Below are 27193 nucleotides of genomic sequence, written 5' to 3' on the forward strand. Positions count from 1 at the left end.
CCATATTGAAACTTATCCTCAGTCATATCAGCAGTGCTTACTCTAGTTTCGTGATGGCGAACCTATGGCACGCGTGCCACAATGTAGCACGCAGAGCCCTCTCTGAGGACACTCCAGCCGTCGCCCCAGCCCAGCTCCACCGCGCATGTGCGCGGGCCTCCTGCCAGCCAGCTGGTCTTTGGGTCTCTGCCACACATACGCAGGGGGCAGCGCCTTCCCCGATCTGCGCAGGTCCCCCCCCAATGCACCCTACCTTTCTACTCCATTTCTGCCGCCCGTGCCTTCCCGATCTCTGGAGGTTCCCCTATGCCCAGCATGCCCTACCTTTCTCCTCCATTTCTGCCACTCTCACCAACCTGGAAGGCAAAATGGGGCACAGGGATGCTGCGTGAGGACCCCCCGCGCCTCATTTTGGGCCTGGAAAGCCTTTGGCACCAACCTGAAAGCCAAAGCGGAGCATGGGGAGGCAGGGTGCGGGGGTGGGACGCATGTGTGGGGGTGCTCGCATTGCATTTTGGGGATTGGGGCGTGCATGTATGTTTTCATGCACATGCTTGCTTTAGGCACTTGGAACTAAAAATTAACCATTACTACTCTAGTTGTTCCCCTTGAAAAGGCAATTCTATTTAAAAATATATCTCTGTATGAGCACAAAGACCTGGCTGATAATTCAGAGACTCCCACTGATTTACCAGTTTGATTCAAAGAGTGAATCAATTGAATCAACCATCGGAACTGAAGCCTTCCTTAACTTTGGTGTTTTTAGGTAGTCCTCTGCAGAACTGTATACAGGCGGTCCTTGATTTATGACCACAATTGGGAGCAGAATTTCCATTGCTAAGGCAGGTGGTTGTTAAGTGAGTTGCACCTGAATTTACAACCATTTTACCACGGTTGTTAAATGAATCCATTTGGACATTAAGCAAATCTAGCTTCCCCCATTAACTTTGCTTGTTGGAAGCTGGTTGAGAAGTGTTGACAAGGGTGATCACATGGTCCCCGGACAGTGCAACTATTGTACATGTATGCCAACCAAATTTTGATCATGTGACCATGGAGATGCTACCATGGTCATTGGTGCGAGGACCAGTCATAAGTCACTTCTTTTCAGGGCTGGTTTTTTCAAACAGTCGCTAAGCAAATGATTGTAAGTTGAGGGCTATCTGTAATGAAACCCTTCAACACCTTTTACCTTTTAATGGCAATTAGAAGTTTTTCTGTTGTTTGGAATTATGGAACAAATGGAGAGAATCTCAAATGTCCTCACTATGTATCCATCTCCAATTAATTCTGTAGGTTGGCCATCGCATCTAAATGCGGTCTGATGATTAAAGCTCAAGTTAATTGTTTTTCCCTCTGCAGGAGGTCCATCTAGTACTAGAAAAGGGCCAACTTCCAGCCTCCAGAGTCCATGCTCCCACAACATTACCGTGCACACCTACAAACAAACCCGGTCATAGTGCGCTCTCGGAGAAACCTGTGAAGAAGACTTCAAGTGCCAGAGAATACAACTTCGTCACCGATGGTGAGATTCTGTCCAAATACAACTGAAGCCTTAAAAGGAGAGAGAAGAAATAAGTTTTTGGTTAGAGCCATAACAGTCTAATATGTCATAATGTGGTTTGTTTCACTCTGTTGTACAAACTCTATTTGCAGTTTATTGAATAAAACCTACAAAACCAATATCCGATCTTTAGTTTTAGAATATCAGACAATAAAAGCAGAAAAGCTGTACAAGAGCTGTCTTTTATTCGATTGGTCTGCATTTCAGAAAAACAGTGCTTTGCTTATCAATTCCTCTTCCCTTTTTATTTTTCTATTAAAGGTCTACCTTTTTGCTTCTTGTTCTGTCTTGCTTAACCATGAAAAAGTATGCTCTGCCTTTGTAGTACTCATCATGTTTCATTTTTGCGGGATCCAATCTGGGTCAGTCACGATCCTACAACATTATTCTGGGACACATATATTGGCCTTCATTCTTGTTTCATATTTACACTCTACATCACTATTGCAGAGCCAGATTGTCTAATTCTATTGCCAGCCTGCCGTCTTCAAATTGAACTTGGTTAAATAAATAAATAGATGTTTGCATTTATTGTTGTAAACATTATTGCTTTTATTGGAATGGTGCTACTCAAGCCTGCTCCCCTGGGGAAAAAAGAATGGCCTAAAAACAAACTAAACAATGCTTCAAACCACAATAGATTAAATCATAATCTATTTTTCACTGCCCATCTATAAACTACTTCCTGGCTCCTGCATTTTTTATCTGTCCTGGAATCCTAATGCTATTTTCAGATGGATCTCATTCTCCAAGTGTTTTATACTGTTTTCATACTGTTGGAACAATTGCAACGTCCTAGGTTACATACCAAGCAACATTCAGCTTTCTGATTATTACAGATACAGTTTAGCTTATTCAGATTCAAGGCGTAGGGTGAGCGTGTACAGATTGAACCGTCAGCATCTTCAGTTGCACAGTTAACGTGGTTCATTTCCTTTTCAGACAATACATTTGAAGTGAAACTCGTGAAAAACAGTTCTGGCCTAGGCTTCAGCTTCTGCCGGGAAGATAGCGTCTCCCCAGAACAGCCGGGTTCCAGTATAGTCAGGGTGAAAAAGCTCTTTCCGGGACAACCAGCTGCAGAGAGTGGGCAGATTGAGGTCGGAGATGTCATCATGAAAGTCAATGGTTCTTCTCTAAAAGGATTATCTCAGCAGGTTAGTGCCTTCTACCCTAAGGATGTTTTGACCTAAGCTTCCCCAAAAAGCACAAGGCAGAGACCTGGTCCCAACAAAACCCCTTTTATTAAACGAATGTGAATTCCTCTCATTCCCCTTCAGCAAAGGCCTGGCAAACAGTCTTTCAAAGGTGAAGTTATGACCACAGACCTTATCTAGCTTGGAAAGCTGCCATGTAAATATTTACCAAATGAGGTGCTGTGCAAGGGAAGACTTGGCACAGAGTCTCTGAGATTCACGGACAGATCTTCACACTCCTGAAACCAAGGAACGAACGAATGAACGAATTGTTTCCTGAAAAAGCCCAATGCCCTTTTGCTACTCTTTTATTTCCTATGGGAGGGGCCATTCACCGTCCACCTGTGGCTTTACTCCCAAGTAGACCCTGATTTCTGAGATGTTCTTTTCTTCTGGTAGCTCTGTGCATGCGCACACTGGGAACAGGCTCCAGCTGCTCCTCTGCCTCACTGCTGCCTAGCTCGGTAGGCAGCTGAGAACTGCCAGACGGCCTTGGTCCCCTCTCTGCCTCCAATGCAGAGCACTCATCCGAGCCTTCCCCAGCCTCCAGGACTGGCCCTGTTCCTACCCAACCTCCTCATTGTCCGACTCTGCTGCTGGCTCTGCTTGCCACTGGCAAGCCACAACAGAAGGTGAAGGTTCATTCTCTGAGCTTGTGGGTTGGTTTCCGAACATTTCATTATCAGGGTAGGTAACATCTTCAGCAGAGTTTAGGGGATGTCCTTCCATTTATAAGGACTTTGGATGGTCAGTAGGTTTTGTGATTGGTCAGGTGTGGGTGTGTCAAGTGAGGGTCTTGTGATAGGTATTGCGATGGATCAGGTTAGGTATAACTCATCAGTGGGGGGTCTTGTGATGGGGAGGTTACATCAGGTGAGGGTCATTGAGATGTGACCACACGAAGCCTTTATAAACACAAGAACAGCCTCGGTAACAAAATATTCGGAAACCACAAGCTTGGAGAATAAACCTTCACCCTCATCCTACAACTGAGCTACAGATATTTGCCACTATTGCAAACCTTCTACTGTGTCTTGAAATCAGTCCTTGACGTATGTTTGGTTCAGTCAAAGTTCAAGTGTGGCCTTCAGCCCCAAAAGATTCTTCCTCCCGTCTTTAAGTGTTACCCTATTCGTTGCAGGCAGGTGCCAAATGTAGCTTATGAATCATGTTTTGCCCTTCAGGAAGTCATCTCAGCTCTCAGGGGAACATCTCCCGAAGTCACCCTTCTCCTCTGCAGACCGCTTCCTGGAATATTACCGGAGATTGATCCTACGTTATTGGTAAGAATTAAGAAGTATACTTGGCTTTTTGTGAAAACAGGGTCATAACGGTTTCCAAAGATCTAACCTTTACAGGCTCACCCCAAAAATATAATAGTTCATGAATATTATACAATACAACACAATAGCAGAGTTGGAAGGGACCTTGGAGGTCTTCTAGTCCAACCCCCTGCCTAGGCAGGAAACCCTACACTGTTTCAGACAAATGGCTATCCAACATCTTCTTAAAGACTTCCAGTGTTGGGGCATTCACAACTTCTGGAGGCAAGCTGTTCCACTGATTGATTGTTCTCACTGTCAGGAAGTTTCTCCTCAGTTCTAAGTTGCTTCTCTCCTTGATTAGTTTCCACCCGTTGCTTCTTGTTCTACCCTCAGGTGCCTTGGAGAATAGTTTGACTCCCTCTTCTTTGTGGCAACCCCTGAGATATTGGCACACTGCTATCATGTCTCCCCTAGTCCTTCTATAAGTCCTTCTTATATTCTGATAACCTTTTGGGGATCATTTGTCATTTTGTCAAACAATTATTTTCTTACGCTTATTCTAGACCCCCATCCATTCCCCACCACAAATATTCCCCAAAGCGGGCAAAGAAAACCTGCCTCCCCCTAACGGACAGCAAGATGATAGCTCTGATGAAAACGAAGCCATTGACCAGAGCAAGAAGATCAGGTCCCCTTCTCGGAGAGACAGCTACAGTGACAGCAGTGGGAGCGGAGGGGAGGAAGTCATCACAAACCCAGCCAGCCCAACGTGGAATTCTGCTTTGTATCAAACCCCAAGCCAATCAGCACCTCAAGCACCTAGTCCTTATGAGACGTCCAGCAAGCAAAAGGAAGCGATCCACGCAGCGTTTTGCTCTCCTCACGAGTCGTCTAGGAAGCAAGACATGGAGAACAGGCATGTTTCGTTGGTTGACCTCATAGCATTTCGTTTTGCTTGTGTTTTATTTGTTCAGTTGTGTGATTCTGAGCCCTGTCAGACTTCCTGAAGGCAACTGGCAAGTTCCATATGTCTTCTTTGTGCATTTATCAAAATAGTGGATTTTGATTGAATTTTTGTAACAAGAGGCATGTTGGTTGCTAGCAAAATGTTCCTAGCCCTTGTCTAATACACTTGTCTTCCAATTCATTTCTGATAATGCGAAGGCAGTGAGCTAAGAGAAAAGTCTTTGGGCAGGGGTCAGCGTCCTTTAACACTCAGAGCCATAAAGGTCCTAACCAGAATCTTCCTGTTCAATTCTGGACCCAACCAGAAGATCAGTTCCCCCACCATAGAGTCTCCTCCTAGCGCGGCACCCTTTTTCCTCTATCTGTCTTAACCAAAAGCCCTATCAATTGTGGAGCTGACCGGAAAACCCACCCCCTTGCTATAGAGCCTCCTCCTGGCATGCTTTCCCCGCCCTCAACTGGAAGCTCCTCTCAAAATTGTGGTGCCAACCGGTGACAAGGAGCCGCAGCAGAGGAGTGAAAGAGCCACATGTGGCTCCAGAGCCACAAGTTGCTGACCCCTGCTTTGGGCTAAATAATGAGAGATAGAATTTATTTATTATTCATATTTATAGACCGCCCCCTCTCCCGGAAGGGACTCGGGGCGGTGAATGGAAAACTGCCCTCGCCACACTCCTCTGGGAAAAACTATGCCCTCTTTCTCCCATATGAAGATAATCAGGGTGGGTTAACTGGGATGGAGTGTCCTGAAAGCCTTATTTCAAAGCTGAAAATTTAACACAATTAATAAATTCCCGTACCTCTGGAGCTGGCAACTCTATCAACTGTGTCAGTGACACTGGAAATAATCTTTTTCCTCCCTTTTTGTTTTGTCTTGTAGCAATCCTCCATCACCTCTGTTAATGGAACTGTCACCCATAGCAAACCAAAGAGCCATCACGCTTAATTTTACAGAAGAAAAATTCAACTCTTCTGTCTCTGACTTCACATCTCCACAAGGCAGATTGGCACCTCTTTTCAATCAGCTTGAAAAACATGCAGATGAATATGAACCAGTAATTCCCTACTTTTTTTCCTGATTGTCGATTGTGGGTATGGGTAAATTGCACCAATTCAACAAAATACAGGTTACTTAGCTGAAAAGCTGACTAGGGAATTCTGGGAGTTGAAGTTCATATATCTTATAGTGGCCAAGATTGAAAAAGGCTGGTCTGGCCAAAAGTTCCGACCTAGGCTTCCCGAGATCATGAAGCAAACTTCTTGTCCCGACAAAAAAAAAAACCTTTTATTAATTGACTGTGAATTCCTTTCATTCATATCCAGCAAAGTCTTTCAAGGGAGGATTTACAGTCACAGACCTTATCTGGCTTGGAGAGCTGCCAGGCTGATATCTGCAGAACTTGGCAAGGAGTCTCGGAGGGTCACAAACCAATTAAGCGAACTAATTCTCTCCTGCAAACTCCACTCCCCTTTCGCTCCTCTTTTATGTCCTCTGGGAAATAAAATCATCCACCTGTGGCCTTACTCCCAAGTCAACCCCTGTTCTTTAGCTGTTCCCTTCGTCTGGCAACTCTGCACATGAGCATACAGGGATCAGGCTCCAGCTGTTCGTCTGCCTCACTGATGTCTGACTCTGAAGGCAGCTGTTAACTGGCATATGGCTCTGGCCCCCTCTCTGCCTCCGACACAGAGCCCTCATCAGAGCCTTCCCCAGAATCCAGGACTGGCCCATGTTCCTCCCCAACCTCCTCACTGTCAGAATCTGCTGCCAGCTTCCCTGGCCGCTGGACGGCCACAACACCAATAGCCATGGACTTTCCAGATGTTCTCCATCCAGTTGTTAACCATACCAACCTTGCTTTGCTTCTAAGATCAACCTGATTTGACTACAAGTGGGATATTCCCTAATGAGCTCTCTTTTTGTCAGTGTTAATTTGAAATAGGGGAGGAAAGAATTCTATAGTCTTGTAATAAGAACGTTGACTCTTTTATATGGAGGACAAAAGTCAAAGAGAAACTTGGTAGAATGAATAGAAATGGAGTGAATGGTCAGAAGCTAAACTGATGAAGATGGAAACATAAAGTTTCATTCACCTTTAATCCTCACAAATGTCAGTGTAGCTCTTTTTGACTTGAAGAGAATCTATTTTTTCAAGCAGAAAATTGAAGCTTGATGTCTCCAACCACATTGATGAATTGGTCCCTGGGAAAGTACCCCAACTTCCTGATTTGCATACTTACAAATAAGTACGCTTTGCGCTGGTTTTCCCCTCCTTGCAGAAAGTTACTAATGATGCAGTACGAAGATGGAACGCTCTAAATGTGTACAAAAACACAAGGAAAGGAAGAAGAAAAAGGATAGGATATCAGAAGTAAAACAATAATAGTAAATATTAGAAAGTAGGAAAAAAAGAAATGAATAAAATATGTTCTATCAGAGAGACGGAATTATGTGAAAGTGCTGTTAAAGTTAAGCTAAAGTTAAAATTAAGCTGTTAAAGCTAAAAGCCAGCGTGATTTAAGTAGTAGACTAGGACAGAGGAAGTCCAGCTGAAATCCCCACCCCCTACTTGAAGTTCATTGCATAATACTGAATTATGCATCACTCCTTAGTTCATGCAAAATTATTTGAGCCAATTGTTGGGTGGATAAGTTGCATGAAAGAGAAATTCTGTTCACTGACTTTGAGTTTTTGAAAAGATGGCAAGGTATAAAGTCTCTTCTTAAAAGATAAATGGCTGTCTTGCACGAAGGCTGTCAGTTCACAAGCAGTCGGTTAAGCTACCAATGTTTCTTGTATCTTCTTCAAGATACCCATCCAGAAAGATAATTGCCTACTGCATCACTGCTATTTATTATGCTGGCTTATCAGACCTTCTGGTGTAGATATAACACCAGCCTATAAAATTCACCTTAAGTCATCGAGGACCGAACATCTTCAAGAAGTATCACAAGAACCCTTAAAACATAATTGTTTTAATCTTAAAAACTTGTTCTTTTGGGTTGAGAGATGCCTGGAGGGGATAACACCACGACAGACTGAGATGTTGCTGAAATAGATTCTGTAGGATGCCTCTCAGAAGTAACTTGAAGGACATGGTAGGTTCTTCAGGTTAACATTGACGGATGGAAAGTCAAAATCAACATAGAAGATCCGCAACTATCTTCCGGATGCAATGTAGAAGACCCAACATGATTTTCCCATGTTTTATTTTTATTTACTGGAGGAAGAGAACGATAGGAATTTCTTTCCTTGCCATTAATATACTACTAAATGGAAGAAGAAGTAAAGAAGCTTTTTGGATGAGAAGCTAACTGTCTTGAAGGAAAAACAAGTCCACTTGCCTTTTGAAAAAGCACTTTTGGGACAACCATGACCTGGATGACTGAGAATCTCCATAGATACTGAATGGAAGGAGTTTGTTTTTTGCATAAGTTAATTTACTCTTTACTCTATTTCAAAAACAGAAGGAAGAAAGCTACTATGCAACTAAGAGAAACTTTGGGGAGGAAAATTTATTAAATCAATGATGTTTTTGACTCTACCTGCATTTACATTTTCTATTATGGTCAGGTAAAGGTAAAGGTTCCCCTCGCACATATGTGTTAGTCGTCCGGACTCTAGGGGGCAGTGCACATCTCCGTTTCAAAGCCAAAAAGCCAGCGCTGTCCGAAGACATCTCAGTGGTCCCTAGGGACGCGGTGGCTCAGTGGCCAAAACACTGAGCTTTTCGATCAGAAAGGCCAGCAGTTCGGCGGTTCAAGTCCCTACTGTCGCATAACAGAGTGAATTCCCATTACTTGTTCCAGCTTCTGCCAACCTAGCAGTTCGAAAGCATGTAAAAATGCAAGTAGAAAAATATGGACCACCTTTGGTGGGAAGGTAATCGCGTTCTGTGCGCCTTCAGCTTTTAGTCATGCCGGCCACATGACCACCAAGATCTCCTCGGACAGCTCTGGCTCTTCGGCTTTGAAACGGAGATGACCACTGCCCCCTAGAGTCGGGAACGACTAGCACATATGTGCAAGGGAGGAATCTTTATTACGGTCAGATTTAGAATCTCTACATAGAATGTTTTAACTTACAGCAGAAACATTTTTGGATCTGAACTTCCCATCTTATGTACCTTTTCCATTTTATATATATATTTTAAAGTCTGGAAGAAAATAACTAGGCATAAGCCGTTTTTCCTATATCCAGATACAGGTTTTATGTAAATTATCTGTGCAGATATTGACTAAGCTGTATTATCTCCTCTTTTATGTTTTCCTGCTAGATGCACATTAGATGCTAGATGTGTACAGCACCATCGTGCCTTTCACCCTGGTATATAATAAAAGTCTCTTGTTCTTTAGGAAGTGGAACTCCATGTAGTTCTAACTAAATCCGAGAAAGGTAGCCTTGGCTTCACGGTGACGAAAGGCAGCGATAATATCGGCTGTTACATCCACGATGTAGTACAAGATCCTGCCAAAAGCGATGGGCGGTTGCGACCCGGAGATCGTCTAATCAAAGTGAGAAACATTTTCAAATTTAAAACATATAAAATCTGTACAAGAGAAAAGGATTTGAGCAGTGGTGGGTTCCGGATCCCATTGCAACTGGTACGGTGCAACAGGGCTGGGCGTCCACCACATGCATGCGCACAGCACATGCGCAGCATACTTACCGCCTGCGATGTTCCAGCTGCTCAGCGGAGCATTGTGCAGGTGCCGTATGCTGTGTGCGAGTAAGCCCTGCTCGGCTCAAATACAGGTAAGGAGGGCGAGTGGGCCCTCCAGAGCACCGTACTGGAACGGTACCTGGTGCTCCCAGCAGACACCAATATGCCTGTACCGGGGCGTACCGGTTGTATCTTGCCACTTATTTGGAGGAAACAGAGGTGGGGTCCCGAGCTGCTACAAGTGCTCTTTAGGTTATGCAAATATAGTGTCAACTCCCAATGTTGTCATAGTCGGAGAAGGGGGGGAATGCGTTCCATGCATACCGTCGACTGAAGTCGGATCTCAGATTACTGCAGCAGGCTTGGGAGGGGTGCACCTCATTGGGGATGTGATTTATGACACAGACTGAGGGGAGGGAAGGAACAGGGTTAAAGTTCAGCTATAACGCAAACATTGTGCATCACTAACTCAAAATTATTGTTTGATAGCATTTTTCTGAAGTGCATATCTGTTTGAGAACTATTGGAATGGTTCTTTGCAATGGCTTTAACTGGTGGTGGTGATTATTATTGTTTATTCAGCTAGTATCTTATGAACCTGACTTGTTTTCCCCCTCCATTCAATCATACTTGATTCTCGGAGACTGCCTGGACAGGTTCCTGCTGGTTTTTTTGGCAATGTTTTTCAGAAGTAATTTTGCCATTGCCTCCTTCCTAGGGCTTAGAGGAAAGTGTCTGGCCCAGCGTCACCAGTGCTGGCTTTGTGCCTCTGGCGGAAGTAGAACTCGCGATCTCCCATTTTCTAGCCTGTGCCATAACTTCTACGCCAAACTGGTTCTCTACATGACTATAACTTTGTGTTATAAGACACGACGAGTATCTTTAATACTGTGAACTATTTGACGAATGTTTCTTAGTTTCAATTATTTATTTTTTCTTCATTTGTGTTTTCTTTCTTCTTTGTTAGTTAACAATCATTTTTATAGTTTACAAATATCTATTGACTTCTTTGAATCAATAATGTATATAAGCCCCACATCTTCTCTTCTCTCTCTCCCTCTCTCCCTCTCTCTTTCTTTGACATTCACACCTGCAGGTTAATGAAATAGATGTTACTAACATGAGCCACACAGATGCGGTCAGTTATCTCCGAGCTGCTCCAAAGATGGTCATGTTGGTGCTTGGACGTGTTCTGGAACAACCTAAGATCCCTATATTTCCTCATCTGTTGCCTGACATTAGCATTACCTGCGCTCAAGAAGAATTAGGTAATCCCACGTTTCATCATCCTTTTTTTGGGGGGACAGCGGTGTCATCCTCTGAAGTCTGCTACCAAGCACGTGCTTTGCACACGCATGTGCACTTTTCATGCATGTGCACCTGTGACACACCTGTGCAGCGCTAAAAAAGGAACATTTTGAAGCCTCCCAAGTCTGCAAAGATAAGTAGAAGAGCCGAGGGGGGGAGAGAGGATCCGCTGTGCCACGCAATTTTGATTAGCTGGAAAGCAGGAAATCCGACGATTCTAGCTAATATAAATCGCGCATCAAAGCTGATCGTCACCCAGCTGATCGTCAGAAATGCCAGTTCACCTGAACCAGTAGCATTTCACCCCTGCTTTGGGATTTTGGGATCCCCTTTTGTTGCCTTTAAAGTTCTACCTTTGCAGCTAAGTTTTTCTCCCTTTCTTCCAGGTATTTCCCTTGCTGGCGGTCATGACAGTCTTTATCAAGTGTTATATATTAGTGATATCAGCCCCAAGTCTGCTGCAGCCATGGAGGGAACACTTCATATTCTGGATATCATCCATTATATTAATGGGATCAGCAGTCAGGGAATGACCTTGAAAGAAGCCAAGAGGGCGTTGGAAATAGCTCTTCCAAATGTGATCCTGAAAGCAACAAGGTATTCCCTGGAAGGCTTACCTCGTGCAATTGGTCCAGTGGTGGGTTGCAGGCGGTACGCCGTGCACCTTCAGTGTTTAGTCATGCCGGCCATATGACCACGGATAAGTCTTTGGACAATGCTGGCTCTTTGGCTTTGAAATGGAGATTAGCACCGCCCCCTAGAGCCGGGAATGACTAGCACATATTTGCGAGGCGAACCTTTACCTTTACCTCTAGGGTAATGAAGCCGAATCTTGAAAGCCTACCAATGTAATTGTCCCAAACAGTTAATACCATGTGTATTTAAGGCAGACTTACTCCGAATCTCTTTCTCACGTTTTCCTGTTCCTGAATCTCTTCTCTAATTTCCTTTCTTAACTTCTTTTGTTCCGAAGACCTGTTAGGCATTCCATGATACTAGGTACTTCTGACAGGACCTGTCTCTTATGAAAAGTTGGTGAAACATCACCAGTTTTAAATATATTCAGAGGGGTAAAATCCATTTGTATCCAAGGCAAAAGCTGTATGTAAGCCTTTTTAAAATCTGATTTCAGAGATGGCCACCCGATACTTCCAAAAGCTAAAGAACATGAATTCATTGGTCTGAAGTCGATCAAACAGAATGGTAAGGGCATAATTTTGAACATGCTGACCCTTTCTGCAGAATAATATCCTAAGGTAATGAATGATTTTCAAGAGAATGTCATCTTGAGTTTAATTGAATTCCTTTGCCAATATAAATAATTACTCCATAAGTTTGATCTGAATGAGAGTTTGGGGTTAGGGGGCAGGCCTACTTCAAATATTTGACAATGTTTACTTGATACCTGAAGGAAATAATATATTTTTCATGGCCAGATAATTTTATCTGTTACTATAAAATTAAAAATAATAATAAACCAATCTTGTTTTCTCCCCTGCCTTCTTTTTTAATAAAGGCCATTTCCAGGGAGAACATTGTAGCAAAACAGAAAAGGGACCTGATCATTGCAAAGTAAGTAATCGCAAACATTATTTATATAATTTGCACTTATAAAACACGAAGCACAGTGATGAATTATAAGATTATAAAATTACAGTCAAAAACACTTGAAAGAAATACACTGAACACCATTAAAAGTAAAATAAGGAGATGCATTTAGGAAGCTCTGGATTATAGAGCTCATTCAGGTATTCAGTCATTCATTCATTTATAGTTAGCTTGTTTGTTGCTTTCTATGGTGAGTCAAGAATGACTGGGTATAATTAACTGGAAAAGAGAAATATTTCATTACTACAGTCAGTCAGAAGGAAATACAGAGAGTCCTTGACTTTTGACCACAATCCAGCCCAAGATTTCTGTTGCTATGTGAGACATTTCTTAAGTGAATTTTGTCCCATTTTATGACTTCTCTTGTCATGTTTATTAAGTAAATCACTGCAGTTATTTAGTTAGTAACACAGTTGTTAAGTGAATCTGGTTTCCAATTGACTTTGCTAGTCAGAAGGTTGCAAAAGGTGTAACATGACCCTGGGACACTTCAGCCATAAATATGAGTCAGTTGCCAAATGTCTGGATTTTGATCATGTGATCATAGGGATGCTACAATGGTTGTAAGTCATAAGTCACTTTTTTCAGTGTCGTTGTAACTCCGAACACTCACTATACAAGTCAAGGACTGCCTATACATCTTGTTCACCTGTGAAATTAAGAGAAAGGATGGGCATACATCTGAAGGAAGTATGGATATAATAAGCTGAAGGATCGTTTGGGTTGGAATTGAATTCAAGCAAGGAAATGTAGATTTAACCATGAATGAAAAGCCTATGAATTGGTGTCATCTAGGGTTTTTTTCGCAAATGTACATGAAAGCAGAAATCTATCCATTGGTAGTTATTGCATGTTATACTCTAGTGCAGGGGTCATCAATCTTAAACAGTCAAAGAGTCACAAAGGTCCTAACCTTTATACCTGTACACCGCCCCGAGTCCCTTCGGGGAGAGGGGGCGGTCTAGAAATCTAATTAAATAAATAAATAAATAACCGGAAGCCCGCCCTTCTATTCTGGAGCCGACTGGAAATCTGGTTCCCCCACCATAGAGTCTCCTACAACCGCGGCGTCCTTTTTCCTCTACATGTCCTAACCGAAAGCCCTATCAATTGTGGAGCTGACTGGCGACAGGGAGCTGCACTAGAGGGATGAAAGAGCCACATGCGGCCCCAGGGCTGCAGTTTGCTGACCCCTGCTCTAGTGTATGCTAATAATAAGTTTGGGAAGAAAAGTGTGCCACGCTCTGATTTAATGTGATCTAGAAATATGTATTGTTATGTGATATGAATGGGTGAGTGAGAACAAGACAACAAAGTACAAAGAAGTAATTGAGCTACGAATGAGAATGGTCCCAGATAGCATCTGCTTAAACAAAATATCGTTTTAATCATAATCATTAGTTCATACAAATGGCAGCGGAATGAATCAAAAACCATAACTGCTCTGCATGTTTATAATGAGAGATAGAAGGAATAAGTGGTGGATACAATGGGATAAGAGGTTTGGTGTGTGGATAAATCAGTTTTTGGAAATTACAAGAATAGATCTTAGAAAAAAAAGAGACATAAATCTACAAAGAAATAGAGAAAAAATGTGAAGGGGGAAAAATCGTAAGAAGAGAAAATACGACTCCTGTATACAAAAGAAGATAATGACTGGAATAAATAAATGGAAAACAAGCATAAAAGGGTATGAAAGCTCCTTGGAACACAATGCAGAGAGTTATGTTGTAAAGTGCCACAGATGTATATGTGGTTATACCAATGGAAGGTTTGAAAAGAATGATTGGATGTGAAAAATCTAAAATATAAAAGAATGTTGCCAAATGGGGATGAAAGATGCCACATAATGTATAACACAACATATAGAAAGTAAAACTATAGTTATCAAATAAATAGTGAAAGACAAATGTGCACCTTGGTAGAATGTTAGTAAAGATAGGAAAATGGACGGATAAGTAGCAACGGCACTTAGAGTTATATATCGCTTCACAGTGTTTTACAGCCCTCTCTAAGCGGTTTGGATACACGGATCCAATTTTCAGGCTTTAAGTCACCCATTTAATGCTCAGCTCATGCAAGTAGCTATGTCTTATCTCAGTCTCAGCTGGAACTCTGAAAAGAGATGCAACTGCTTTAAAGAAGTTCTGCATTTATAGGCTTTCAAAGCAGCTTTTGCCAACTGTGGTAATTCTTAGGATTTAATTGAGATTTTTTGAAAGTAAACTAATGGATCTTTTGAATCCTTCTCATCGTCTAAGCCAGTGATGGCAAAACTTTTCAGCACCCAGTGCCCAAACCGGAGCGTGTGTCACCGTCCTGGAAACTCAAAGACCTGTTGGCCAGTGCGCCTGTGTTCTCTGCCCACCTGGTCTTTGGGTGTGCGCCGGCCAGCTGGTCTTTGGGTTTCCAGGGCTCCGGCACGTGCAAAGATCAGCTGGCCAGCGTGCATGCACATACCAGAAACAAAAAAAAAAAGCAGCCGGCAATGGCAAGCGTGTCCACAGAGAGGATTCTGCATGCCACCTCTGGCACAGTGCCATAGTTTCGCCATCACGGGTCTAAGCAGTTAATCGTATATCACAAGGAGTTCTTCAGTTTAAAAAAGCTTAATTCGTCTCGGTTGTTCTTAGACTAATGGTGAAACAAATAACAGTCTCCAACTGAAAAGCCTAACCCAGGATCTCATCTCTAAAGAAATGCCTCCAAGTGACACAGTTTTCCAGGCCTCAGATTTCCCCACCTACAACAACAACAAAGGTAATGACACTGGGATAAAATTGTCCATTTTTCTAAGTCTTAGGAGTTTTCTGGAATAGCATCCAAATTAGACAGTCTGTTTGGTATGATGGTTAAGATGCTGACCTAGAAACCAGGAGACTGTGAGCTCTAGTCCTGCCTTATGCACAAAAGCTTAAGTGACTATGAACCAATCACTCTCTCTTAGACAACTCACCTCACAAGGTGGCGGTTGTGGGGGAAAAGAAGAAATATTGTATATGTTCCCAACCTTGAGTTACTTATAAAGGCAGGATAAAAATATAATAAAGAAACAACGTTAGAAGAATGATACTCTTTTTGAAGGATTCATCCTATATTAATGTATGTTGCCACTACAAATGTTTAATCATATGCACCACTGTTTTATGCATTAACTTTGGTAATGCAGACAGCGTCAGTTCAGGCAACCCCCATATGTGCAGACTTCAACTCCTAGAATTCTCAGTGATGGTCATGCTTCCTAAAAATTCTAGGGGTAGAACTTTAATCATATCGTATGAAATGTGCACCCAGAGTGGCAGGGGAAGCTGGAGTTTTGGCAACACACAGCATTCCCAGAGAGAGGCCCAGTTTAGGAAACTATCCCGAGCTGGATGGCAAAGGGAAGAAGGGATAAAGGATAGCCGCATCCTAGAATCTCTCAGGATGTAGGGTAGAAGGTTATGACTTTAGTTTGACAAGGCACTGTCAGTTGGGTGTAAGCAAATAAAAAGATTCAACTTGAATTGAATCTCGTTTATCATCTTTGGGCCAGGCCCTGACATCGTTCCCCTAGCATGATGTAATACAAAACATACATAGCACATCAGAAAAATAGATCCATTCCCAAGAGAGAATCACAATCAGTCCTTTTTGTATTATCTTGATTTCTCCCCACCAATAATATTAATGTTCGATTTTTCTTTATAGCAGAAGTCCAAGATGAAGATTCTTACGATGAGGATGATCACAATCAAGTTATTCAGTACCTTTTAGATGTTGTCGACGAAGAAGCTCAGAATCTGCTAAATCGTAATAATTCTGCATCTGAGACCCATCATGCAGGTGTGGCTAAGTTAAAACCTCAGAAAAACCAGGTTATAAGGTCTGCACACCATAAAGCAGGAGGAGCTCCATAGTGATGTGATTTCGCAAGATTAATTTTTCTGAGAGTGGAGCGTTTATCAGATCATTAATATACATGGAGCAGATGTCTTTTCAATGCTAATTTGGTTTGCAAAAATGTTAAAATCCTGGGAAGCATTTTTCTAGTACTTGTGATGAATAGAACCAGGGTTGCTTAAAGAAATCTTTGTTTTAAGTTTTTTGTCTTGAAACAGCTGCAACCCTTTGTCATTTTGAACTTCAGTTACAGGTGGGAAGGCCCAAACTAAAAACAAATCAGGAAAAGCAAAAATTAATGTATTGTACGTTGGAAGGGTTCTGCACACTCTTTTTTATTCTTGAAAGAAAAATGACTTTTGAGTAATGGTGTCTGAATTTTGAAGCATCTTTCTATTGGGAGTTTAAGAAATGTAAATTTCAATAGTCATTTTGACTTTCTGTGGTTTCTTGCCACAGTGTACTTAAACCTTTAAGATACTTGAAGGGACTTTTGACTGAGATTTCAGTTGTTCAGTTGTGCAACATTATGCATGGAATTGCACAAAGGTCTATATTTTCTTGTTTTTCACATTGTCCTCTTGTTTTTGCACTTCTTTGTTTTGTCTTTTTTTTTAATCACAAAAACCCTTCACGGAACGGGTGGGCAGCCTTCAGCTTGTCTGGCAGTCTGCAGCTTCTAAAATCCTCCAGGATTGTCCTGTTGCAAAGCTGGTGGCAAACTGTTGACTAACAACAACAACACAATTTCCATGTTTTTTCAGTGGGAAACAAGAGGATTAAGTCTCCAAGACTAATGTGGGTTTCCTTCCCCCCCCCCCCCAATCCCATCCATATTGTCCCTATTTATTTTCCCAATTCATCCCTAATTGGGAGTGACTGTCTGGGTTTTCAGGCTTTTGTTATTTTACAACAGATGGGTATGCATGCATTTATATTTGGTGTGCAAATTAAAGTCAATCTGTACTTTTCATGTTGGCATTTTTTCCCACAGTGTGTTTCTCTTTTTGCAGAGACCAATGGAAAACTTTTGGAAGAGAAATCAGAGGACACAGACTACGATGGGTCATCTTTGCCGGAAGATTTTTCTGAGGTATCATAATTATTTCTATACTTTTTTTTTTTTGCAGACCCAGATTTTTTCTACCCAGCATTCTCTTTGTCTTTGTTGGCTGAGCTCTCATCCTGTCCAATGTAGGGATGAGCTAAATGTGTATTTGATATTAAAAAAAAACAGTCCTCGATCGAGTCCTATCCCACTGTGCCTCATAAGACGAATGCCAAACAAACAAACAATCAAAAAAGTACCTAAACAGACAGACAGAAAGACAGACAACCAAGTCCTTAATTAATCAAAACCCTAATCCCCACTTCTTTATATTCCAATAGAGAAGTACTTTGTAAATAATCTCATCCATAATCTAACTGCCACAGGATGAAGATCTACCGTATTTTTCAGAGTATAAGAAGCACCTTTTCCCCCCAAAGAAGAGGGTGAATATCTGAGTGCATCTTATACACTGAATACAGCATTTTTGGCCTCCTGAAACCCTGCCCCCTTCACAAAAATGGATGTACTGAGGGTTTGGGAGGCCGGCAAAGTGCTCCTGGGGCCTAGGGCGGGCAAAAATGAGCAAAAACGGGCCTTTTTTTTTTTTGCTCGTTCCCTCAGCCCCCAGGAGCACTCTACAAGCTTCCCAAAGCCTATGCATGCCCTGTTTTTTTGCACAAAATAAATATGGGCCTGTTTTCATGAAAAATGGGCCTTTTTTTGCTCGTTTTTGCCCCCAGCCCCCAGGAGCACTTTGCAGGCCTCTCAAGCTCAATGCATGCCCTGTTTTTTTAAATAAAACGAGACGTGCAGAAGGCTTGGGAGGCCAGCAGAGTGCAAAAACTTTTTTTAAAAAAAATTACCTCTTCAAAATCTTGGTGCATCTTATACTTTGGAGCATCTAATGGGCCGAAAAATAAAATTTGTCCTATTAATTTGTCTTCAGTAAAGTCGAATCCTAACCTTAACTTCTTCATATCTCCAGTTAAAATATAACCTGTATAACCAATCATAAACTCTACTGAAACTCTAATATAAACTCTTCGAGGAACATCCTCCTGTGGAATGATCCTACAAGACTAAAAAATACATTGGGGCAGTTGTCTATTCATCATATAATTGAGCCTGGAATTACAGTCATATGTTGTTGTGGTCGTAAGGCAAAGCATTATGTGACTGGACCTGATTTTTAATTTTTATTTATTTATGCTTTTATTTTTGTGGTGGTCATTAAGCAAACGATGCAGTCATTGGGCAATGGGTGGGGGTTTTTTGTTGCCAGATGCAGGAGGCAAATGCTAAAACTCAGCCAAAAAAACCCCCATAATTTATGGTCACATGACCACGGCCATATAGGTGCGTCCGTTTCCAAGACCCAAAAATGTGATCATGTAGTAGCAAGGGAGGGGCAGCCATTGTAACTTTGAAAACAGGCTGTAAGTAACTTTTAGGGCAGGAGATTCATTGTAACTTTGAACAGTTGTTGTAAGTGGAGACTTACCAGTATGCAAATAGGCTATATAATTAAAACATCAGTGTTAAGTAAGTAAGCTCTCCGTTAGGAGAGCGAGTGTGCAGAGAAGCGTAATGAGAGTGATATGGAAGAACACGCACAAACCAGCATACAGGGACAGTATAAAATATAGTAGTTTACTATGTGGAAATATAGAGGTATTCAGAGTTCAATTTACAGTCCAAGTCATACACGGTTTAGTCAGTCAGTTAACAATGTTCTCAGTTAAGGAATGATCCTTCAAACACAGTCCAGTATCAAATAATCAGTTTAGGCTAACAGTAGCAATAACACATTAACTCACCATACATCCACTGCTCAGTGTCTAACAAACAGAGAGCTAACAGTCATTCTGGCTCCCTCTTATGGCTGCTTGGGGTAACAGCAACCAATCACATTACAGCAGTACTTAAAGAAACAGTACTACCATCCTGGTTTATATATTGCTAACCTAACTGTTAGCTTGCATTCCTAACAATCAACACTCTTCCAGTACCATGTCAGGTTGGCTGAAATTTCACTAAAGAAACCTCTATTGCAGAAAGGCAGGGAAATTTCTTATAGTCTGGAAATTCCCTCTTCCTTGTTTGGTCTGGAGTTGATTGCAAACTCTTTCTAATCTGCCTTTTCCCTAGCAGACCCAAATAAATGGCTGTGAAGAACATTGCAATGGCAACGGAATGTGTGGACGGTGAGTCCTTCCCTTGGGGATATACATAAAAGTTTATAATGGGAACGGTAGATTATACCTTTTGGAAATACCCAGAAAACTACAGAGATTTTGAAAACAAATTGTTCCAAAAGAGGATGGGACAGTGAGGATGGTGATGATTATTATTACTGGTTAATCTTTGGTGATATTCACAGCCTTTGGAGTTGGTTGGTAGCTCAACAGGTCGAGTCCTAACCAAGGACCTAGGAACTGTTAGGGTAACGCTGGAGGATGTAAGCTGTTCCAAGAAGGGTGGTTTTTTGTAGAGTCAGAATGTTCAAGTACGATAAAATTATTATTGTTGTTGTTGTTACTATTGTTATTTTGACTAACAAGATCACCAACTGAAGCCTTTCCCAAATCTAACTATGATTACTCTTTTTACAAGACTCAATAGTGGACTGTTTTTCTTCACTGTTCTAATATTTACTTGATGGCCACAAACCAAAACAGCATAAACTTCTTGAAATCAATGAGCTTGAACATGCTTACCTGTCTGGGATTATTGCCTTCTCAGTAAGAAATCACGATTTTTCCATTTGAGGGTTTAGCAGCCGCAACCCGTTCACTAAAATACGATGCAATCCTTTTAATATCAGTAATTGAGGTGATGGATTTATTTCATTGGATTTCAGATGGCAGGCTACAGGCCTCGGCCTTCTCCTGCTACTTTTAGGTTGTTCTTTATTTTTGATATCCTTTCATGAAACATCCAGTAGGGTCAGGGATGTCACTCAATTTCATTGAGGGCCGCATCAGGATTATGTTTTACCTTGCGGGGCCCAGGGTGGGTGTGGCCAGGGTGGGCATGCCACTCATGTTGGCTTGCTTGTGGTGGCCTGGGCTGGAGGTGGCCATTTTCAGCTACCCCGGCCTCCTCCAGTATTCTGTCAATGCAAACAGAGCTCAGGGAGGGCGGGCGCAGGCCTCATGAGCTCTGTTTTCAGCTGCCATGGAGACCTACAGCACGTCAGATTGTAGATCAGCGCCCAGTCTGCCTGGGCTGGGCCAAGGCACCGTGTGCCGGTCCTTTGATGTTTCCATGGTGGCCAGATCTAAGCAAACCAAGGACTGGATCTGGCCCACAGGTCTTGAGTTTGACACTCCTGAGTAGGGTGAGCTGTTAGAACAGGGTTGTGGAAGCCCACAAGCCATGCCCACCTTGGGTTCGCAAAAACAAAAAACATTGTAATACATCACGATCCGGCCCGTGAAACAATCGAGTTTGACACACGTGTGTTAGAATGTAAGTGACATATCTTTTTCCAAAAAAAGAAAAAAAACCTCACTTTTTTATACCCATCATTCTGATTAAGAAAATAATTCCATTATGCTTTGTTGCCTCTGTCAGTTAAAACGAATGCTGTCTTTTGGACAAGAGATGTCTATTTTTTTTGTCTTAGAAGAATGTATTTTTCATATTTTTTTCAGATTACCTCAACAACCTTTGATAGCTCAGGTAGATGATGATGATGATATTACCTGGGGAAGTGAGGAGTTGCCAATTGAATCAATAAACCAGCCACAGTCTGTTAAAGGTAGGTAGCCATTATTGTATTCTCCAAATGGATAACTGCTAAAACCCCAGCATTTGTCATATTTTAATGTCAGTCAATCCTGGAAACAGTTATATTGATAGTAACAAACTAGATTTCTAGTTGTAGAGTTTTCCAAAGAATACATTTAGTCTTCACCTGGCAGTAGAATCCCTGAGGATTAATTTCTTTCATATTTATGAATGATCTGGTACTCTCTTATCTAGAAAGCTACCTTAAATCAACTATTGTTATCTTCAAAGATGTACAGCTCTGTTCAGGAAGAGACACACTCCAAAATATCTGCAAGATCAAGACCGAGAACTATGAAATGCTAAGACAAATTAAATTGGACTTGATGTACATTTAAATGTCGTCAATGACTCCAATCATTTTTCAAATATTTAATCTCGTTTCTTGTTTTCATGTTGAAAATTAGAATTTGTTGACAATTTGGAGGTCTCTGAGAATTCCTCCCAAGTTGTGACTTACTGCAGTCACAAGCGTTTGGGCAAGTGGACTCTTCCCAGCCTACTGCTTGACCATATAATGCATTGAGGCAGGAAAGATGTTCATGTCAAGTTTGTAATCCTTGTAATGGTTGCATGTGTGATCGATGTGTTGATGTGTCACTTGACAAGACTTGAGGCATGGAACTTTAAAAACTGGAAGTTATTGCCAGAAGGAATGCTGATCTTCTGGGAGGGAAACAGAATTAGAATTAACACAGTTGTGGAGGCAGAGGCCTTCATTAAAAAGCATAGTGCCCTCCTAGAGGACGGAAATATAAGAAGTAGTGAAAAAGGCGACAACACACAAGACATGAAGGAGGGAGGGGCTGCGGCTCCGCCTGGAGACAGGGGGGAGGGAACAATAACGGAAAGACTGGGGTCACAAAAATAAATATATCTGGAATATCATTCTAATTGTTGATATATTAGAAAGTGGCAAAAGAGATGATTGAACACATGGTTGATACAATGTATAATAAGATGCTGTTTCTGCTTATCTTTTATCTTTTGTTTTGTTTTTTCTGTAAAAAGTTGTGAGAATTGGAGAGATTCCTACCTCTAGCACGATGGAGCTGCCCAAAAATTTTTTTGGTATATCCATCTACCCTTTTCCCAAATTTTTTTTAAAAACCAATAAAATTCTTTTTAAAAAAAACTGGAAGAAATGTAGGTCTACCTGTCTAGATTGCCACTGTCAATGAGAGGCAGACAATTATTGAAAGTCGAGATAATTTAGATAATTTAGTGGCAATGTCCTATTTTTCTGGGCCACTTAATATAATATTGCCCTATTTTTCTGGGCCACTTAATATAATATTGTCCTATTTTTCTGGGCCATTTAATATTAATTGAATATTAATAGGGCTGGAAAAATTCTGGATGACTGCTCTCACTCTTTGCCATTCAGTACTTACCTGATTTGTGCAACTAGCTCAAAGCTGATAGCTCTAGTTCTCATAAGAGAAATGTTCCCTTATTCTGGGATAAATCTCCTAAAGTGATGGACAGGAAGAAGTTTCCTTACAATATTCACAACAAGGCTGCCAGAATCAACTGGCTGGTGACAAAACATCCAATTATTGAATGGAGAGTTTCCTGTATCACCTGCTTCCATCTAGTGGTTGCCCAAAATGTTTGCAGCTCAGATGTGGCAAATCTACATTTACCAGAAGGCAAACTAATTAGACTGGTCTTTCCTTAAATTGGCCAATTACGTCCTTTCAATTCATGGATGTAATTGAGGGTTTTCATTGTGAAAGAGAGAGGAAAAGGATTGTGATCGATCAGTTGTGGAAAGGGACGACTTTTTTGTGAGTATGAAATAGGTTTGTAGGTGTTGTAAATGGAATGAAAATCCAAATGTCGTAGTAAGGGTTAAGGATTGAATGTGGAGGTTTAATGCTTCGGAGTTGTTTACCACTTGGGTTATTTATGGGATCCTTTATAAAGGTTGTCATCATAGTATGTTTTAATCAGCCTCTGACAGCCTGCAAACTATATCATGGGGACCACTGTTGCTATAGTTCAGGGGTGTCCAAACTTGAGAACTTTAAGACTTGTGGACTTCAACTCCCAGCATTGCTGGCTGGGGAATTCTGGGAGTTGAAGTCCACAAGTCTTAAAGTTCCCAAGTTTGGACACCCCTGCTGTAGTTCATAAGTTAGCAGCATCGTAAGGAGTTTTTATGTGGATTTTTATTGACATCCATACATTGTTCTACTTTCTGTTCCAGACTGCCCATTAATCACCAATGAAGAACTTGCCGCTCTTCCAGTAGTCAAAATTTTTCCTTCGGGCAACTACACAGGAACCAAATTAAAATCAACTATTCAGAAGCTACGGGGCGTGCTGGAACAAGGGGTCCCATCTAAGGAGATTGAGGTGCGCGGAACTTCTGTAAAGGCAACCCTGAAAACAGGAAAAATGTTCTCTGTTGTGATGGCAAAATAATAGTGTTACCCACCCTTTTGCTTCAGTGGGAAACCTGAGGATATTTACAATTAATGTTTTTTTTTTCCTTGTTACCCTGTTTCCCCCAAAATAAGACCTCCCCAGATAATAGGCCCTCCCTGAAAATATTGCAACACAGCAGCAGCCATGAGGTGAACACGCTCGCCGCCACCTGCACCTCAAAAATAATAAGACCTTCCTGAAAATAAGGCCAAGCACTTATTTCGGGGGTCAAAAGAAAATAAGACCCTGTCTTATTTTGGGGGAAACACGGTATAGGTTACAATTAATGTTTTTTCCCCCTCCCTTAACACAGGTAGCCCTCAACCGTAATTCAACCCAACATTTTGGTAATAAGTCATGAGGGTCGTAAAAGTCACCATGTGACCACATCCAGTTTTATGATTTTTTTTTTGGGGGGGGGTGATGGTTTTAAAGCGAACGACACAGTTGTTAAGCAAACCCATCGTTTGCTATGGGGCAGTTTTTACCAGAAACCAGAAGTAAATGCCAGTTTCCAGCAAAACAAATAGTAAATTATGGTTGTGTGATTGCAGGGCCCTAAATGAGCCATAAATTCAGGCTGGTTGCTGAATGCCTAAATTATGGTCATTATGGGATTTCAAATCTGGGGCATAAGTCACATTTTGCAGGTCCATCATAATTTTGGAAGGTTGCTAAGGGTCCAGTTGTAGAAGAGTATATGCGTAGCTCAGACTTGGTGCTGATGATGTTGGCCAGCTGGATAATGGAATATCTGTAAGCAGACCACAAGGAAGTCCTAGTTAGTCCTTGGCTTACATCCATTTGTTTAGTAACCATTCGAAGTTACAACAGCACTTTAAAAAGTGACATGGCCTTTTTCACACAACGGTTGCAACATCTGTCTGAAACGGTATAGGGTTTCCTGCCTAGGCAGGGGGTTGGACTAGAAGACCTCCAAGGTCCCTTCCAACTCTACTATTGTATTGTATTGTATTGTATTGTATTGTATTGTATCATGACCTCAAAATTCAGATGCTTGGCAACTGGGTCACATATATGACGGTGGCCACCTCCCGGGGTGTGTGATCCCCTTTTGCGACCTTTGAACAAGCAAAGTCAATGAGGAAGCCAGATTCACTTTACAACCATGTTACTAACTTAGCAACTGCAGTGATTCATTTAACCAGGGTGGCAAGAAAGGTCAGAAAATTTGGGCTATGTTGCAGTTGTAAGTCGAGGACTACCTGTAATTTGGTGCCAACAGGAACCCGAGTTTCCATGAATATCAGTTTGATCAAGGATCTATTGGGCACCAAACAAGATGTCCATAAGAACTTATCTCGTAGAGATAAGATTTCCTGACACTAGAGAAATACAAACGTTGTCGAAATTATTCAATCATTTTATAAAATATCGATTATTTTCTACATTTGCTACTCCGCTAAATGATCCCAGGTTTTATTGCCATCATTGTTTCCATGGTTCTTTGTCATTTACACCTTGCTTAATTATTTAATTGCAAGATCTATTCAGGAGAGTATTAATCTAAACCTGTAATTGAATAATCTAATTGTCCATTATCAAGCTATTAAACTAAACCTTATCTCACACTTCAAATCTCTCAGTCATCTGTGTTGATCTGGGTGATATAGACCATATTTAATGTAATATATTCTTCTTTAAAGGCAAAAGAAGACTTAAACAATATTTCATCCATTTAGGAATATTTTGTCATTACAGAGTCTTCATGATTTAAAACCACTGGATCAATGTTTGGTTGGCCAAACGAAGGAAAACAGAAAGAAGAATAGATATAAGAACATTCTGCCCTGTAAGTCTTCATTTCCAAAAGCCCTCTTATTATTTAATTTATTATTTTTAATTCTTGTAGTCATTAATGACTGCCTTTGAGACAGCAACAGATGGAATATTTATGTCAATAGATTACCTGTAGAAGTGTGGGTGAGTTTTCGGGGGGGGGGGGAGAGAAATAATTCAGCAGGAATTATATCCTAGGGCCGGGATAGCGAACCTATGGCACGCGTTGCATGCGTGCGCTGGCCAGCTGACTTTAGCCTTTTTTTGAGACCATTTTTCACCCTCCCCAGGCTCCAGAGGCTTTATAGGAGCCCGGGGAGGGCGAAAACATCCCCCCCCCCCCCGGAGGCCCTCCGGAGACTTCAGGAGCTTCCCTGAAGCCTCCGGAGCGCAAAAAATCAGCCCTACGGGCTAACTGGAGGTTCGGGAACAGACTTCCGATTTGCTCATAAGGCCAGTTTAAGCCCTCCAGAGCCTTCAGGGGCCTTCCGGAGGCGGGGGAGGCTGTTTTCGCCTTCCCCAGGCTCCTCTAAAGCCTCTGGAGCCTGGGGAGGGCGAAAAAAACATGGACAAAATGGGGGGTCGTGCGTGTCATGAGCGCATGCATGCTGGGGGTCGCGCACTGCATTATGGGTGTGGAGCCCGTGCACGAACCCCCTGCGCTCCCCCCGCTTTTGGCAGGCGAGCCAAAAAAGGTTCGCCATCACTGTCCTAGAGAAATAATAATAATTTAGCAGTCAGTGATATTGTTAACTACAAACTCTACATCCAGTTTTATATCATCTATTTCTTAATTGCACATGTTATATGAAAGCAAGCTTAAGATGCCCCATAGTCCGTGAGATAAGTGTACACACCTTCAAGTCAATTTTAACTCCTGGTGACTGCCTGCAGAAGTCTCTGCAGTTTTCCTGACACCGTTTTTCAGAAGTGGTTTGCCATTGCCTCCTTCCAAGGGCCGAGACAGAATGACTGGCCCCAGGTCACCCAGCTGGCTTTGTGTTTAAGGTAGAACTAAAATTCACAGTCTCCTGGTTTCTAGACCAGTGCCTTACACCAAACTGGTTCTCATAGTTAAGATATAGGGATGGAAATAATACTATGGCTATAAGTACATTGAATTAAAATGTTAGTATATTCTCCCCACTTTTCTATTGTCCCCTGTTTCCTTCCTCTTCCTTTTTGGTTTTACCTAGCATAGATTTTAAATTGGTACAAGGTAAAATTCCATCCTTATTGCTCAGTTGATAATAATAGTGACAATGAATGAAGGCCATGTCCTTCTCTGTTGGGAACTGCAGATGACACCACAAGGGTGCTTCTTGGGCCTGAAGGCGGCTATATCAATGCCAGTTTTATCCGGATGCTGGTGGGGTCAAAGGAATATCTTTACATTGCATGCCAAGGACCCCTCCCTAATACGGTGGATGACTTCTGGCAAATGGCTTGGGAACAGAAATGCACGCTTATAGCCATGATGACCCAGGAAGTAGAAGGAGAAAAGGTCAAATGTCAGCGGTACTGGCCCAACGCTCTTGGCAAAACCACAATGGTCAGCGATAAACTCCGTCTCTCTCTGGTGCGGCTGCAGGAACTCAAAGGCTTCATTATTAGGATCATGGAACTCGAGGACATTCAGGTAAGGCCCTTGTCTTGAGGATGGT

At 41.9% G+C, this 27193-nt stretch overlaps 1 protein-coding gene across 5 annotated transcripts in view; it reads left to right on the top strand.

Annotated features, from left to right (window-relative positions):
• The window catches only part of PTPN13 (protein tyrosine phosphatase non-receptor type 13), a 173096-nt gene that overhangs the window by 141209 nt on the left and 4694 nt on the right, over positions 1–27193 (top strand). For 3 of the 5 annotated variants that reach the window (XM_081959190.1, XM_081959194.1, XM_081959191.1), the window contains exons 27-44: positions 1363–1525; positions 2507–2721; positions 3945–4043; positions 4589–4941; positions 5872–6046; positions 9348–9506; positions 10752–10923; positions 11350–11560; positions 12096–12166; positions 12480–12535; positions 15205–15331; positions 16262–16396; positions 17467–17546; positions 19653–19708; positions 21161–21267; positions 23509–23657; positions 25452–25542; positions 26831–27168. In XM_081959190.1, coding sequence (XP_081815316.1) covers positions 1363–1525; positions 2507–2721; positions 3945–4043; positions 4589–4941; positions 5872–6046; positions 9348–9506; positions 10752–10923; positions 11350–11560; positions 12096–12166; positions 12480–12535; positions 15205–15331; positions 16262–16396; positions 17467–17546; positions 19653–19708; positions 21161–21267; positions 23509–23657; positions 25452–25542; positions 26831–27168 — 2757 coding nt within the window. The remainder of the gene's footprint in view (positions 1–1362; positions 1526–2506; positions 2722–3944; positions 4044–4588; positions 4942–5871; positions 6047–9347; positions 9507–10751; positions 10924–11349; positions 11561–12095; positions 12167–12479; positions 12536–15204; positions 15332–16261; positions 16397–17466; positions 17547–19652; positions 19709–21160; positions 21268–23508; positions 23658–25451; positions 25543–26830; positions 27169–27193) is intronic. The other 2 variants (XM_081959192.1, XM_081959193.1) reach the window with 2 other exon arrangements.

Source organism: Natrix helvetica (genome assembly GCF_964273705.1).
Source record: "Natrix helvetica genome assembly, chromosome: 7".
NCBI lineage: Eukaryota > Metazoa > Chordata > Lepidosauria > Squamata > Natricidae > Natrix > Natrix helvetica.